Source organism: Dendrobates tinctorius, unplaced genomic scaffold, assembly GCF_039654945.1.
Source record: "Dendrobates tinctorius isolate UK_male_01 unplaced genomic scaffold, ASM3965494v1 ptg000034l, whole genome shotgun sequence".
Taxonomy (NCBI): domain Eukaryota; kingdom Metazoa; phylum Chordata; class Amphibia; order Anura; family Dendrobatidae; genus Dendrobates; species Dendrobates tinctorius.
The window spans coordinates 12,283,716-12,301,062 of record NW_027361702.1 but is presented as its reverse complement, the minus strand read 5'-3'; the positions used below and the strand labels follow the sequence as shown (position 1 = coordinate 12,301,062).

The following is a 17,347-nucleotide window of genomic DNA, read 5'->3' as shown; positions in this document are numbered from 1 at the left end:
ATTTTGATCTGAAACATTTAAGTGTGACAAAAATGCAAAAGAAGAGGAAATCGGGAAGGGGCAAACACTTTTTCACAGAACTGTACATGGATACCGATTTATTATAAATTACTTTGCCAAGCCATGGTTTGTGTTGAATGGGAAATTAAATAATCACAATTAGACAAAGAGGAAAATTAGGACATTCTGACTTGGATAGGTTGAAGCACTTCAACCCCTTAACGACCAAGCCATTTTGTAGGTTAAAGACCAGGCCTTAATTTTGAAATCGGACCACTGTCACTTTATGTGGTTATAACTCTGGAAAGCTTCAACGTATCCCGCTGATTCTGAGAATGTTTTTTCGTGACATATTGTCCTTCATGTTAGTGGTAAAGTTTCTTCGATATGACTTGCGTTTATTTATGAAAAAAATGGAAATATGACGAAAATTGTTAAAATTTTGCAATTTTCAAACTGTTAATTTTTATGCCCTTAAATCAGAGAGATACGGCACAAAAAATAGTTAATAAATAACATTTCCCACATGTCTACTTTACATCAGCACAATTTTGAAACCAAATCTTTTTTCTTAGGAAGTTATAAGGGTTAGAAGTTGACCAGCGATTTCTCATTTTTCCAACAAAATTTACAAAACCATTTTTTTTTAGGGACCACCTCACATTTGAAGTGAGTTTGGGGGGTCAATACCCCAAAGTGACACCATTCTAAAAACTGCACCCCTCAAGGTGTTCAAAACCACATTCAAGAAGTTATTAACCGTTTAGGTACTTCAAAAGAATTGAAGCAATGTGGAAGGAAAAAGTGAACATTTAACTTTTTTCCCCAAAAATTTTTATTTGGACACAATTTTTTTTATTTTGTCAAGGGTATCAGGAGAAAATGAATCACAATATTTGTTGTGCAATTTCTCCTGAGTACACCGATACCCCATGTGTGGAGGAAGAGCACTCTTTAGGCACACGGCAGTGCTCAGAATGGAAGGAGCATCATTTGAGATTTTGAATGTCAAATTGGCTGGAATCGAGAGCGGACGCCATGTCGCGTTTGGAGAGCCCCTGATGTACCTAAACAGTGGAAACCCCCCACAAGTGACCCCATTTTGGAAACTAGACCCCCCAAGGAACTTATCTAAATGTGTGTTGAGCACTTTGAACCCCCAAGGGCTTCACAGAAGGTTATAACGTAGAGCCGTAAAATTAAAAAATCATATTTTTTCCACAAAAATGATCTTCAATGAGCTATAATTTTTCCATATTTCGGCCGACAGAGTCATGTGCCGGCTTGATTTTTGCGGGAAGAGCTGACGTTTTTATTGGTACCATTTTCGGGCACATAACTTTTTTGATCGCTTTCTATTCTGATTTTTCTATTCATTTTTTGAATGAAAAAACCAGCAATTTAGGAATGCTTTTTTTTTTCCCCCTCCGTTCCGCATGTAGTAAAATTAGTATGGCAGCTTTATTCTTCTGGTCACTACGATCACAGCGATACCTCATTTATATAGTTTTTTTATGTTTTGGTGTTTTTTACACAATAAAAACTTTTATAGAAAAAATATTTTTGCATCACTTTATTCTGCGAGCTATAACTTTTGTATTTTTTTTCTGACGATGCTGTATGGTGGCTTGTTTTTTGTGGGACAAGATGACGTTTTCAGCGGTACCATGTTTATTTATATCCATCTTTTTGATCGCTTGTTATTGCACTCTTTCCAAGCGGAATGATGATACTGCTTGGAAAAAGTATAATTTGCTACTTTTTTGTGTTTTTTTTTACGGCGTTCACTGAATGGGTTAACTAGGGTGATACTTTTATAGATGAGATTTTTACGGACGTGGCGATACCAAACATCTGTATTTTTCTGTTTATTTTATTTTTTTTACATAAAAATGTGTAATTTTTAGGGGAGTTTTTAGGGAATTTTTTATATTATTTTTTAATAATTTTTTTTACATTTTTTTTAAATGTTTTTTTTTTTACCTTGTCCTTTTAGGGGACTTTCACTTTCGCTTTCACTTTAGGTATAATACATTACAATGCTCCAGCATTGTAATGCATTATAACAATGCTCAGTGCTGCTGACACCATGCTGTGAGCCTGATCTCACCAGCTCTCTGTAGGTAAATGACCCGGAGGTTGTCATGACACCTCCGGGTCATCATTGTACAGGTCGGGCCCCGCGGTTACATCGCAGGGACGCCGACCTGAGGCAGAGGGAGCCCCCTACCCTCTGCCTCCCCCTCTGAACGCTGCGATCAAGCTCGATAGCAGCAGTGAGGGGGTTAACAGCCAGGGGCGGTGGGGGCTCCGCTCCTAGCTGCCAGTGAAGGAAGCTCAGCCACTGCAGCGCTGGGCTCCTACACTGATCAGGCAAGGAGAAGCTCATATTTCAGCTTCTCTTGCTGATCAATGCTGTGTTTGGTCTGTCAGATTGACCGACCAATCACAGCACTGTGGGTGCAGGGACCAAGTGCACGGGTCCCTGCCCCCCTTCCTGTGCCTCTCAGCTGTCATAGACAGCTGTCGGCACTGAACTGAAACTGCGTGTTTACACCCAGTGACAGTTCAAAGGCAGGACGTGCAGAGTCCGTCATGGTGCTGAAAGTTACCTCCTGCCATGACGGACTGTGCATGTCCATAGACATTAAGGGGTTAATAACCTTATTAAATACAAACGGACACAATATGGATAAATGTATCAGGATGTCTACACATTACACTTACAGGAGCTTTCATGAAACCCACAGGCATTAATATAGAGTCTACAGCTAAAACTGTTTCCACTCTTCTGGAAAGGTTTTCTCCATGATTTTTTAATGTAACTGTGGGAGTTTTAGTTGATTCATCTAGAAGAGCATTTGTGGGGTCAGACACTGATATAGGACAACAGTGTCTGATGTCAAGTTTATCCCAAAGGTGTCTGAAGGGTTTGAGTTCAGGGCTGTATGACAAGTTCTTCCGACCCACCCATGACTGAATGGATCTCGCTTTGTGCACTAGGGTACAGTCATAATGGAACATGACAGGACTGTTCTGCCTTCAGGCACGCTGACACGTTGTGCAATCCAGCATACAGCATAAACCACAGCTCTGTCTTCCAAAATAAGCAGACTGTTCTCTGTAGTCTAAATTGTTTATTAGTGAAGAGTATAGAACATGCGGTAAAACTGTAAAGAATACAATGACATGCATAAGTATTGGGCAGCACTGACTACTATACAGCTAATAAACTCTCTGCACACACTGCATTGTAAGAAAGATTAAGCTTACCAGATATGCTTTTACCCGGATATCGAACTCAAATTGGAGAGTTAACATAGAGGACAGGTAAACACATGCATCCTATGATATACACAGAAGCAAAATGGCCCTTCTTTGTCCCAGAATACATTGCTTCCTTCCCACAAGCATTGCTTCAATACCATAATGCAATGCTTCTGTTAAAGTCACAGACTGTAAATTCTATCAAAGACACTGCTATAAATTCAGCCACCACTAGATGGTGCTATAACTAACCCAGCATATAATACAAACATTCTTTGCCCTATTCAGAGGGCAGAACACTCCCCACTTGGCATTAACTAATGCCACTTATAGGCTCCTTTGGCGAAAGCAATAGAACTAGTTCTGCCACTGGTCTGAGGAATAGTTTACTCTCCCCAGCTTTCCATACTTTGACATCGACCTTGCGCACCTTCTTGTCCTTGCTTGGGAATACTTTGATGATGAGGCCTAGTGGCCACTCATTTTGGTGTGACTGGCTGTCTTTCATGAGCACAATATCACCGGGTTTGATGTTCGGCATATCGATCTGCCACTTCTTCCTAGGCTGTAAGGTGGAGAGATATTGCTTTCTCCATCTGTCCCAGAAAGTATTGGAGAGGCTTTGAACTTGTCTCCAATGACATCTGTAGAGGTCCTTGTTGCTGAATTCTCCCAGTGGAGCGCTAGGAGTGTCGGTTTTCTGAATGAGTAACATGGCAGGAGTGAGAAAGGTTGGATCTTCAGCATCACTGGAGAGTGCAGTCAATGGTCTGGTATTTATGATGGCTGAAACTTCTGCCAAGAATGTAGTCAAACCTTCGTGTGAGTCTTGTGCTACCTTCTTGCAGGAAGATAGAGTCTAAGATTCTGCGTGCTATTCCTATCATCCTCTCCGAAGCACCTCCCATGTGAGAAGAGTGTGGTAAATTGAAGGTCCAGGTACATCCCTGTTCATTCAGGTATCTTTCCACACTGGTAAAGTCTAGGTTGGAAGGAATTTGGAGTTCTTTCACTGCTCCTACGAAATTTGTGTCTCTGTCAGAGCGAATGTGTTTCACGGTGCCTCTGATGGCAATGAAACGTCGGAGTGCATTTATGAAACTTGATGTGTCCATGGATTCAATCACTTCACTGTGGACCACTCTGATGGACATGCAGATAAACATAACTGCCCAGCGTTTTGCGTTGGCTTGGGCTCTTCTGGTGTGCCGTGCAACCACAGACCACGGCCCGAATACATCCAGTCCGACGTTGGTAAAGGGAGGATCCATACTAAGTCTGTCTGATGGGAGATTGGCCATCTTTGGGCTTTGAGTCGCGCCGCGGAGTTTGCGACAAGTCACACAGTTGAAGATGAGTTTACTCATACATCTCTTTGCTCCGACTATCCATAGTCCAGCAGTTCGTAGATTTCCTTCGGTAAACAATCGGCCCTGATGTTTCACCAAAACATGATGGTGCTGTACGAGCAGAGTAGTCACATGATGATGACCAGGAATTATTACAGGGTGTTTTTCCACGCATTCCACCTTGGCTTCCTGAAGATGACCTCCAATTCTTATCAGCTTATTTTGGTCAATTATTGGATCAAGCTTTTTCAAGACATTGTCTCTAGAAATGGGTTGACCTTTGTTGAGGTTGTATATTTCTTTGGCGTAACACTCGCGTTGTATGGTACGAATTATCGTGTCTTTGGCATTTTCCAGGTTCGGAGCGGTAAATGCGTGATTGAAATGGTGCCAACCTTTACAAAACTTCTGACTGGTGTGTGATGTTGACTTGTAAGACTGAGCCACATGAATTAAACAAGCAATGACACAAACAAGCGAGGTCAAGGCTGAAAATCTGCTGAAATGGTGGGATTGGAGGTGATTGTCTGAAGTCACCATACTTAGAGCGGATACCTGAGGGCGGATTTCTTCATCTGCATCTGGATCTACCATTTCAAAGGTGTCTGATTCGTCACTGCAAGACATTGAACGGCATAAGAATGCAGGACCCGTAAACCAGGTTGTGTCCTTAAGGTGTCCAGATTCAACGGATCTAGTTGCGTGGTCCGCAGGATTGTGGTGTGTGGACACATAGTGCCACTGTTTAGGGCAAGTGGATCTCCTGATCCTTAGCACCCGATTGCTGACGTAAACATAAGAGCGTTTAAGATTAACACACTGGCGCCAGTCCACTTGGACAGAGAAGGAAGGTCCACTATTCCCAAATGCAGCTGGTAAATAACAGGCTCTGTGCTGGTGCCTGTTTAAAAGAGCTAAAGCTGATAAGAAAAGAAATACACCGCGCTATACTGGGAAATGAAAAAATAATATAACTGAGTACTCACTTGCTGGTGTGTGAAAAAATCACATGGTGGTGGATGTATAGCAGTATCCTGAGACTATTTACCTTGTCATAGATGTATATTGCCTTGCATTTGGATGCCAAAACTGCTGAGTAGATATTATAGGGTTAAATGGGGGTGAGCCCGTTAGTGTGTTTCAGAGGAAAAAAAAAAAAAATATGAACTAATCTTGATTTACTCACTTAAGTAAATCTTAAGTAAATCAGAACCATATAAAATACATGCTGTAAATGTAGCCATTGCTAGGTATTAAGATTGGAATGTTGCAGCCTGTTTCTGATGTAAAAAAATATAATAGTTGAAAAATAAAATAAACACCAAAAAAAAAAAAGAGGGGGATAAATAGATGTTTGGGATGATAACTGAATGCTGACCTTACTGCATGCCAATTTCAGCAGGCGAGGTCAGAATGATTAATCCTGTGCAAAACAAATGATGGCACAGTTCCTGCAAAGTGAATGAGCGTTAGTGACAGCTTGTGCCCACTAGTGGAAAGGCGTGCTTGATTCTGGTGCACTTACTTGCAGGGCCAGTGCTCAGTGAGGCAGGCTTGGGTGCTCAGCGTGGGGGCTGGGGCTGCTGCTACTAATCCGTATGGAAGTGGAGACCGCCCCTGCCTCGCGCACTCCGGCAAAGAGCAACGCTGAGGGACTCGGCGTATGATGGGGGCAGGGCTAGCGTGACGTCACACTGGGGGTAAGTCGGTGGCTCAAAGGCAGCACAATACCGACACGTTTCGAGAGATAGCTACTCTCTTCATCAGGGTTGAAGAGATGAAGAGAGTAGCAGTGTGACGTCACGCTAGCCCTGCCCCCATCACACGCCGAGTCCCTCAGCGTTGCTCTCGGCCGTAGCGTGCGAGGCAGCGGCGGTCTCCACTTTCATACGGATTAGCAGCAGCAGCCCCAGCCCCCACGCTGAGCACACAAGCCTGCCTCACTGAGCACTGGCCCTGCAAGTAAGTGCACCAGAATCAAGCACCCCGTTCCACTAGTGGGCACAAGCTGTCACTAACGCTCATTCACTTTGCAGGAACTGTGCTATCATTTGTTTTGCACAGTATTAATCATTCTGACCTCGCCTGTTGAAATTGGCATGCAGTAAGGTCAGCATTCAGTTATCATCCCAAACATCTATTTATCCCCCTCTTTTTTTTGGTGTTTCATTTTATTTTTCAACTATTATATTTTTTTACATCAGAAACAGGCTGCAACATTCCAATCTTAATACCTAGCAATGGCTACATTTACAGCATGTATTTTATATGGTTCTGATTTACTTAAGTGAGTAAATCAAGATTAGTTCATTTTTTTTTTTTTCCTCTGAAACACACTAACGGGCTCACCCCCATTTAGCCATATAATATCTACTCAGCAGTTTTGGCATCCAAATGCAAGGCAATATACATCTATGACAAGGTGAATAGTCTCAGGATACTGCTATACATCGACCACGTGATTTTTTTCACACACCAGCAAGTGAGTACTCAGTTGTATTATTTTTTCATTTCCCAGTATAGCGCGGTGTATTTCTTTTCTTGTAAACCTAAAAGCGTCGAAATTCGTTGCAAATGTACCCAAGCACTACCTTGCTGTCTGAGTAGAACTCAACGTCCTTGATTTCCAGGTCAATTTCTGTTGAGATAAGTTCAGCTAACTCTACTGCTAGCACAGCCGCAGAGAGTTCCAGTCTGGGTGTGTGCTCCTGGACTGGCGCTAGTTTTGTCCGGCTCATAACAAGCCTTACATGGCATTTATCTCTGATGTCGGTAGTTTTCAGATATGCTACTGCTGCAATCACTTTAGTTGAGGCATCGCAGAAGATACAGAGCTTTTGAGTCTTAACTTCTGTTGATGGCACTGAAGCGTATGGTTGTGCCACGTAAAGATCTGACAAGGCTTCTAAAGATTTCTTCCATCTTACCCACAGATCTCTCTTCTCCATGGGAAACGGGTCATCCCATTCAGACATCTCTTGAGTGAAGTCTCTCAACATCATTTTACCTTGGATAGTTACAGGGGTTACAAATCCTAGAGGATCGTACAGGCTGTTTATCACAGATAGGGTGCCTCTACGTGTGAAAGGTTTTTCTTCTTCATTGATCCGAAAGGTAAATGCATCTCTCTTCAAATCCCAGCGCAAACCAAGGCTCCGTTGCATGGGAAGGGAGTCCGTGTCCAAATCGAAGTCTTTTAGATCAGTTGAGTAGTCTTGAGAGGGAAAAGCTGCCATCATTCCTTGGCTGTTGGAAGCAATTTTTGCAACCTCAAGTTGGACAAAGCGAGCATTTCTTGTGTCCTCTTTAGGAGACTGACTGCCGAATCATCTGTGGGTGTGGATTTCAAGCAGTCATCCACGTAGAAATCCTTTTCCACAAATGATCTAACATCCGACCTGTAATTTGCCTCGACCTCCTTGGTTGAATGTCTAAGACCATAGATGGTGACAGCAGGGGAAGGGCCATTCCCGAAGATGTGTACTTTCATCCGATATTCCATGATGTCCTTATAGGGGTCATTATCATGGTACCAGAAAAACCTCAAATAGTTTCTATGTTCTTTTTTGACAAGGAAGCAATGAAACGTCTGTTGTATGTCAACCATGAATGCCACTGCATCTTTGCGGAAGCGAAGAAATACTCCTAGAAGTCTGTTGTTGAGGTCTGGGCAAGACAAAAAGATATCGTTTAGAGAGACACCTTCATATCTGGCGCTTGAGTCAAATACTACTCTTATCTGACCAGGTTTCTTAGGATGATACACGCCAAAAATGGGTAGGTACCAACATTCCTCGGAATCTTGAAATACAGGTGTAATTTCTACATGGCCATTCTGAAGTATTTTCTCCATGAAGGCAAAGAAATGCTCTCTCATTTCAGGTTCCTTCTGAAATTTGCATTTGAGGGAGACAAATCGACCATAGACAGGTTCTCTGTTGTTGGGTAGGCGTTGCCTCTGGGGTTTAAATAGTAGAGGGGGCCATCCAACTCTTTGACTCATCTCTTACCATCTCTCGATCCATGATGTCCAAAAACAGTCTGTCTTCTATGGACATTGCTATCTTGTTGTCCTCTTTTTTTCTGTGGAAAACTGTGCACCCTATGTGATCTTGGTCGCCATCACATGTGTGGTCTTCACAGGAAGGATCAGCTAATGGACAAGGTAGAGGAGCATTGTGTGGCAACTCTTACCACGAAGCTACTCTAACATGGCTAGAAGAGAGATGGACATCCATTTTCAAGAGTATTGGTAAGCATACTGTCGACTAAGGCCGGCTTGTGTGCACCTCCTACTCAGACGTCTCCTATGATGACCCATCCTAGGTTGTGCCTCTGTGCGTACGGAGCATTCCTGGAGCCGTTTATACATTCTCTAGCCTTGTGGACTTGTAGCATATCTCTTCCCAGAAGTAGAGCTATTGGGGTTCCTGGATCCATCTCAGGCATCAGGTGGGCTATACGCTTTAGATGGGGGTGATGTCTCGCCACCTCTTGTGAAGGTATTTCTGACCTGTTGTCAGGAATCTGGTTGCACTCCAGGATGGTTGGTAACGATAGGCAGGTTTGGCCATCTATGGATTCCACTTTGTATCTGGTTGCTTTTCTCCCCGCCGTCTCAACGGTACCTGAACATGTCCTCAGGGTGTAGGGAGAACCAGGGCCTACAATTGTGAAGTTGTCAAAGAAAATGGACCTGGCTAGAGACCTGTTACTTTGGTCATCCAGGATTGCATACATTTTGAAGGCTTTGTCATTACGGCCTGCAGGATAGACTCGGAAAAGGCATATTTATGAACAGGACCTTCCTCCTGTGAGTCCTCTACAGATCTCAGTACATTTAGAGCTGACCTCAGGGGTGTCTTCGTCAGTGTCCTCCTGCTTCCCATCGTGCTCCTCTGCTTGCGACAACACTCGTGGAGGTGATCCAGGGTGCAAGGCTATATTGTGATCCGTGCTGCTGCATTCTGCACATTTCACACTAGCTTCACAGTTCCTGGCGAAGTGAGAGATTGTTGCACAACATTTGAAACAGATGTTGTTCTACTTGAGGAAACCTTTGCGATCCTCTAAAGACTTCTCCCTGAAGGCTCTACATTTTAGTAGAGGATGTGGTTTCTTGTGTAGAGGACAATATTTTTTGACATCCTGAGGTTTGCTCTTATCTGGAGGGGGTTTATTCACCTTGTGAGGAGGGCCTGTGGAATCATTGTTAGTTTTGTGGACTGCCACGGGTGTCTTACCGGGTTTGACACCAGTGGCAGTGGAACACGACAGAGTAAAATCAAAACTAGGGTCATTTCTAATCCTAGATTGGTGACAAAATCAACAAATACAGTGAAAGGAGGAAATGATACATTATGATTTTGTTTATACTCTGAACCACATGTAACCCACTTTTCTTGTAGGTTGTAAGGAAGTTTCTGTACTATCAGACTGACACCCTTAGCGGTGTCTAAGAATGCCAATCTGGGCAAGTCTCCTTCCTGATGAGCAACCTGCAACTCATTCAATAAATCTCTCAGTTCTCTAAGCTTTAGATAACCTTTAGGTCCTATCTTAGGAAAATCCTCAATTCTTTTATATAAAGCTTTCTCTATGACTTCAACTGACCCATAGCATTCATCGAGTCTTTCCCACACTTTATGTAGGGCTGTGCGAGGATGCTTTACATTAATGTCTCTCAGTCTTTTGGCATGCTCGACTGACTCACTTCCGAGCTACTTTACCAGGAGATCTAACTCCTCACTACAAGAAAGGTCCAGACCATGAATGGCGTTCGGGAACAAGGCTCGCCTTGACCGACAGTTCTCGGCTTTGTCAGTGAACTTTACAAGTCCCTTTGTAACCAGTTCTTGACAGGCAAGGAACTTTGCAAGGTCCTTGATGACTCCGTCAGTGCTGGCACGAGCCGGTGTGTAATAGTCATGTCTAGTTTGTGGTGCATCACCATACCTGTAAGACCCTTGTGACTACGGATAGTCTGTGCGGTACCTTGTTGGTGAAGAAGGTGTCTCTTTAAGGCGGGATGGGAGCTGTACCTTCTTTTCAGTAGAACGGTACCTATAGTCGACATCTCTGCGCTGGACGTCTCCTCGCCTATGGTAGTAAAGCTCGGGGTTGGATCGCTGGTAATCGGCATGGGCTAATCGATATGATGCGCCAGGGCTGTCATTTACGCCGGAATGTTGACGGACGTACTATGCGACGCATTGCGCTGGCTCTTGCTGCTCTAGATCTGGTCTGAGATTGCTACTGTGTCTCTGATAATCAGGATCTTTCATAGCTTCCAAATACTCTGCTTTAGCTATTGCAGCTGCTGTGTCTTTGTCTGCAGCAAGTCTTTCTAGAGACGCTCGCAGGCGTGCATTCTCCTCATCTTGCTCTGCCTACAAATGTGCAGTTTCCGCATCTTGCTCTGCCTGCAGACGTACCTTTGCTGCTTCATGCTCTGCTTGTCTCAGCTTTAGATGCATCTCTCGTTCTGCAAAGGAGGATCTTGCTTTGGCCGCTTCGGCCTCGGCGCGAGCGACAACAGCTAGCTCTGCTAATGACGATCTGCTGGAGCTTGCTCATGACCTCGTTTTGAGTGAGGATGTGCTTTTCCGAGACATTGTGCATTTAGCTGAGTACTGCTGAGTATTTTGGAGGGAAACAGTCTGTGTATGGTGGGCTTCCGCGTTGCGGGAAAGATGTAGCACTTCTTCGCGGGCTGCAGTGGCGTTCTGCGGCTGTATGGCGGCTGCTGTTATACCAGTATGCAGAGCAGTGTGGGTGTTAGCGGTCCCGTACAGTCTATGCAATAACCATGTGTGACCGGCGGTCTTTTACTGAGCCCTGGGCTCTTGTTTCTGTGGCTGTGTGGCGGCTGCTGTATTACCCGTATGTGGAGCAGTCTGGGTGATAGCGGTGCCGTATAGCCTGGGTAACAACCGCTTGCGACCAGCGGCTCCTTAAGTCTTATTCACTATCGCAGGCGTCTAGCATCTGTATTACTATTCTGCCTTCAGGCACGCTGACACGTTGTGCAATCCAGCATACAGCATAAACCACAGCTCTGTCTTCCAAAATTAGCAGACTGTTCTCTGTAGTCTAACTTGTTTATTGGTGAAGAGTACAGAACATGTGGTAAAACTGTAAAGAATACAATGACATGCATAAGTATTGGGCAGCACTGACTGCTATACAGCTAAAAAACTCTCTGCACACACTGCATTGTAAGAAAGATTAAGCTTACCAGATATGCTTTACCCGGATAATAAACTCAAATTGGAGAGTTAACATGGAGGACAGGTGAACACATGCATCCTATGATATACACAGAAGCAAAATGGGCCTTCTTTGTCCCAGAATACATTGCTTCCTTCCCACAAAGCATTGCTTCAATCCCATAGTGCATTGCTTCTGTTAAAGTCACAGACTGTAAATTCTATCAAAGACACTGCTATAAATTCAGCCACCACTAGACGGTGCTATAACTAACCCAGCATATAATATAAACATTCTTTGCCCTATTCAGAGGGCAGAACACACGACCTTCCCCAAACTGTTCTCACAAAGTTGGGGTCATACAATTGTCTAAATTGTCTTAGTATTGTCTGGTCTTGGAAAACAAGCCCAAACTGTACAGCAGGCACAACGTAGTCAGGGGGCAACGTTCTCTTGGAATCATCAAACCCAGACTTGTCCATTAGATGCCGATAGAGAAGTGCGATCCATCACTGCACAGAACACATCTCCTCCAGACTGCAGTGGTGGCGGCTTTAAACTACTCGATGGAGTGATGCAAAGCATGCTGCCACATAGTGTTGTGCTTGGTAATATAAGGCTTGCTCCTCCATGTAATTTAGCACACTGCACCAAAAATGTTCCTGAACATCCAGATTTATTGAGATTTGTCACGTGACTTTCTCTGCACAGTCTCAGAAGTCTAGTCATATATAGAAGCAGGTTTATAATTAATAGATTGTCAGTACATGTACTCTCTACATAACCGCAGCATGGTGTGCGCACAATACGCAGTCTCAGGCCGGCTTTACCGATGTGAAACTGCACCAGTCCAGGTCCTTAGTCCTTTGGACATTGCTACCATTCCCGGTATTCTAGCTTCTCCATAGCATAGAGCAGCCATCCTCAATGGACGAGAGCAGCAGCTTGTAATATGCAGTCACCTAAGTTACATGTACCAACAGAAATGTCAAACAGGTTAATACAATCTGGGAACGGCAAATTCCCTGTGAGAAGAAGACGTGGCTAATGGCGGGGCAGCAATTACTCAGTCTGAGCACCAAATCCAGTGTGGAATAACATTGTATCTCATGCCTATACCACTTGATACAGTGCTTGATAAAAATGAGTCTAGGTCCGAAAATCCACCTTAATGATAATGCATTGGTTTTGTATAGATGAAAGGTGGGCCCTCAGAATTAAGTTCTCTGGTGGGCCCAATGTTCTTCAGTCTGGCACAGCATATGGAGCGCCCCCAGGGCCGTGGGTTACTCGGTACTAGGCCGGTGTCTTAAAGGGATGTGTCCCAGCAGCAGTGACCCGGTCCATGGCCCTGATTGTCCATGAAAAATAAGAATTGATGAGGAATAAAGTCTATGTGTAGATAAGTTGATGACGCCACCTGTGTTTTCTGGTGAGAGGTGACCAGCGCTGCAGTGCAGATCCTCTGGGACTGATGGTGTGATGCAGCAGAGTCGGAATAGCTCCCAACACCCTTTACCACCCAGACAGGGTTGAGATCATCCTCCCGTAGGGTGCATCCAGATGCCCTGCTGCTATAGTGTGTGTTGGGTGCAGGTGTTAGAGTACCGTCATGTGCCTCCACCTTACCCGGGAAGTGGGATACCACACCTCTGGGTGAGATGCAGTACCTCTGTGGCGACTGAACCCTCAGGGGAGCCACACATACACAGCTTTCACTACTAGAAACATATCAGTGTTCTGCATTCTGTTAAATACAATGTAAATTAGTTCACACTTATCTGTCACCAGGTTGTTGACACCCCAGTATCATGTATGAGCATAAACCCTGATTCCAGGGATGTGTCACTTACTGGGGTGCTTGATGAAGTTTTGATAAAATTACACTTTATTCTGATGCAGATCTAGTAGTTCTCTGAATGCTGAGCTCTGTTTAACCCCGCCCACACCACTGACTAGCTGCTTTCTGTGTACACTGTGCATAGGCAGAAATCTCTATCATAAATACAAGACATCAGTTTATTATGACACCTGATAACTTGCTAGTTTCTGGTGGTGGAACCCCTACTAGTCCAGAGAATGGACATGCCAATGTGAGAGGGGCATATGCCTCGTCAGCCCTGCCGCCCCTTGGAAGATCGGATCACAACCTAGTGCACCTCCAACTCGTGTACAAGCCACTTGTACAGAGAGAACCTGCTGTCACTCGCACAGTGAGGATATGGACTGAGGAGAGTGATGATGCTCTGAGAGACTGCTTTGAAACAACCACTTGGGAAGTGCTGCAAGATTCCTATGGTGATGACATGGATGGTCTCACACACTGTATAACGGACTACATTAATTTCTGTGTAGACAACACGGTACCCACAACAGTAGTGAGGTGCTTCTCTAACAACAAACCATGGATCAGCCCCGGAATAAAGGCTCTTCTCAAAGAGAAGAAGTTGGCCTTCAGATCAGGTGACAAGGGCAGGCTGAGAGAGGTTCAGAAGGATCTGAAGTATCTAATCAGGCAGGGAAAGGCTAATTATAAGAGAAAGATTGAACTGAAATTGTCACACAAAAGGATCCATGAAGTCTGGGAGGGTCTAAAGTCTATATCTGGGCATAGACAGACTGTCTCCAGGATGGTTGTAGCTAAAGAGGGGCTTAATGAACTTAATCTATTGTTTAATAGATTTAATCACACACTGTCTGTTCCTGCCCTGGCATACCATTCACACCTCTCTGCTACAATAACCTCACCCCCTGCTGCAACTTGTCAACTGAGCCAGGGTCTGTTCTTCACAAGTACCCAGGTTGCAAAAGAACTAAATAAGATCAAAGTTTTGAAGGCTGCAGGTCCTGACGCCATCAGTGCAAGGCTAATCAAAACCTGCGGGCACTAGCTGAGTGAGATCATTACATATCTGTTCAATATGAGCCTGAGAATGGGTATAGTACCACAACTGTGGAAATTATCGTGTGTGGTACCAGTTCCGAAGAAACCTTATCCGAAAGAGCTTAATGACTATAGACCTGTAGCATTGACATCACACCTGATGAAGGTATTAGAGAGATTGGTTCTCACACGTCTCCGTCCTCTAGTGAGCTCAGATATGGACCCTCTCCAGTTTGCCTACAGGCCAGGCATTGGTGTGGATGATGCCATTATCCACCTTCTAGATAGGACTCTCTCTCACCTGGAGAAACCTGGGAACACTGTGAGAATGTTCTTCGATTTCTCTAGTGCTTTTAACACCATACAGCCAGGTCTACTGAGAGACAAGCTGGGCCTTGTTGGTGTGGACCTCCAACTCTCCACCTGGATCCTTAACTACCTCACGAACCGATCTCAGTTTGTTAAGGTTCGGGACAGTGTGTCAGACACAGTGATCTGCAATATAGGGGCACCTCAAGGTACAGTTCTTGCCCCTTTTCTCTTCACACTGTACACTGCGGATTTTAGGTGCAACTCATCTAGCTGCTACTTGCAGAAGTATTCTGATGACTCTGCAATAGTAGGCCTCATCACAGGAGGAGATGAAAGAGAGTACAGAGATACTAACCAAGCTTTTGTGGAGTGGTGTCAGAGGAACCACCTTAGGATTAATTCCGGGAAGACCAAGGAATTGGTGGTGGACTTTCGCAAGGGCAAAAATCCACCAGTAGTGGTGAACATTCAGGGAAATGACTGGGCCCATCACTTGGATGCAGTGTACAGGAAGGGCCAAAGCAGGCTTTATCTGCTCAGAAGGCTGAGAGCCTGTGGAGTTAGAGGGGCACTCCTTGCATCCTTCTTCAACTCTGTTGTGGCATCAGTCATCTTCTTTGGTGTGGCGTGCTGGGATAGTGGCATATCAACCAGGGACAGGAATAGGCTGGACAAACTGATTAGAAGGGCCAGCTCTGTCCTGGGATGCCCCCTTGACCCAGTTCAGAAAGTAGGCGACAGGAGGATACTGGCCAAGGTGAGCTACATGGTGCAGAATGATTCCCATCCCATGCATGAGACCATGACAAAGATGTGCAGTACTGTCAGTGACCGGCTACTTCATCCTAAATGTGAGAGGGAGCGCTATCGAAAGTCCTTCCTTCCTGCTGCAGTTAGGCTGTATAACCAGTACTGTCCAAAACGGAGAACGACCCAAACAGAGAACTGATAGATCCAAAGTTGTGACAGTCCGGTTACATTTTTTTTTTTTTTTTTTTTCCGTATATGTACCTACCTACTGTCAATGTAATGCCTTTATGCATCTGTATCTGTACTTGTTCCTGCCTTGCTGCTGTAATGCTCTGAATTTCCCCATGGTGGGACAATTAAAGGATTATCTTATCTTATCTTATCATTGCTTTATTCATTGTCTTTGGAATTGCCAGAATTTGCCAAGTACAATCTCTGGCAGACCCATGGACAATTCAAAGGATAGTTGTTAACCTGAAATTATGGTTTAAGCTTTCTAAGCTTGTTAAGACCTGGAAAAAATAGGAAAATGCCCGCAATATGAAAAATTGAATTATCAAAGGCAGAAAGACACATTCAAATAATTGAAGATTTTGGTTTAATTAAGAAAAGACAATAGATGACTATTTAGATGACAAATAATTATTTTTATGTTTGATCAACAAAATCTAACTGTGAATCTAACAAATTGTAACAATAGTAATTATGTGTGAACATGAACAAGCTTCCTAATTCATTGACCTAAATCCACTTCCAGCCTTTGCTTTCGATTTCGGAGCTTCCTTACACCACATTATCTATCGAGTTACTGAAAACTTAGAACATTTTCTCCAGCGTCACATATTGTCCTGTCTTACTTTTCAGACAACATAATTCCCATGGTTTCCAGAGATATAAGAAAGTCGTATTTCGCGAGTATCTAGATAGCCGCTTTAAGGAACCAGCTCTTCGCGGAGAGAGGGATGCTCACCTGGGACTGCTGGGGCCGTGTATCCGCGCAGAAGTGAATGATGAAATCATAGTAAGTGACATACTATATATTCTAAAAAAAACAGTCATCTAATAATGTTACAAATAATTTACTAGTGCATCAAATCTGTCACACGTTGACGTCTTCAGTAAGGAAGGTAGACCTTAACCTGTCCCTGGAAGTGGACTTTAGTTATCCCCGTCTCAGGGGTACTCTTGAAGGTAGAGAGGCCCGAGTCTCTGACCTTACTATGCTCCTGTTAAACCTTGATCTGTCTCCTCCTCCACCCCATGAGGCAAGGGATAGAAATGTAAGGCAAGCAAGACACAAAGACAAAACAGGGATACCAGAAAACCTCTGTCATACAAAAGCACTAACCAACAATAGGGAAGAGGATAGGGACAGGGAGGAATAAACTAAATGGGAACAGGGACCAGGAGATAAACACACACGTACTGTAGTGTGCAAACTGCAGAACACTACTCCAACTCTTCTCCAACCACTTAACTTTAGCACATAGCACAGGAAGACAAATCTTTCACCGGCAGGGACAAAAAGGTCTGACCAGTTTTTATAGGAAGAGGTAATGACTAGACCAGAAGCAGC

General features: G+C 44.1%; 1 protein-coding gene across 1 annotated transcript in view; it reads left to right on the top strand.

Moving 5' to 3' along the window:
• Positions 1–17,347, top strand: part of F8 (coagulation factor VIII) — a 232,157-nt gene that overhangs the window by 91,481 nt on the left and 123,329 nt on the right. Inside the window, exon 15 of the mRNA XM_073573105.1 lies at positions 16,636–16,792. Coding sequence (XP_073429206.1) covers positions 16,636–16,792 — 157 coding nt within the window. The remainder of the gene's footprint in view (positions 1–16,635; positions 16,793–17,347) is intronic.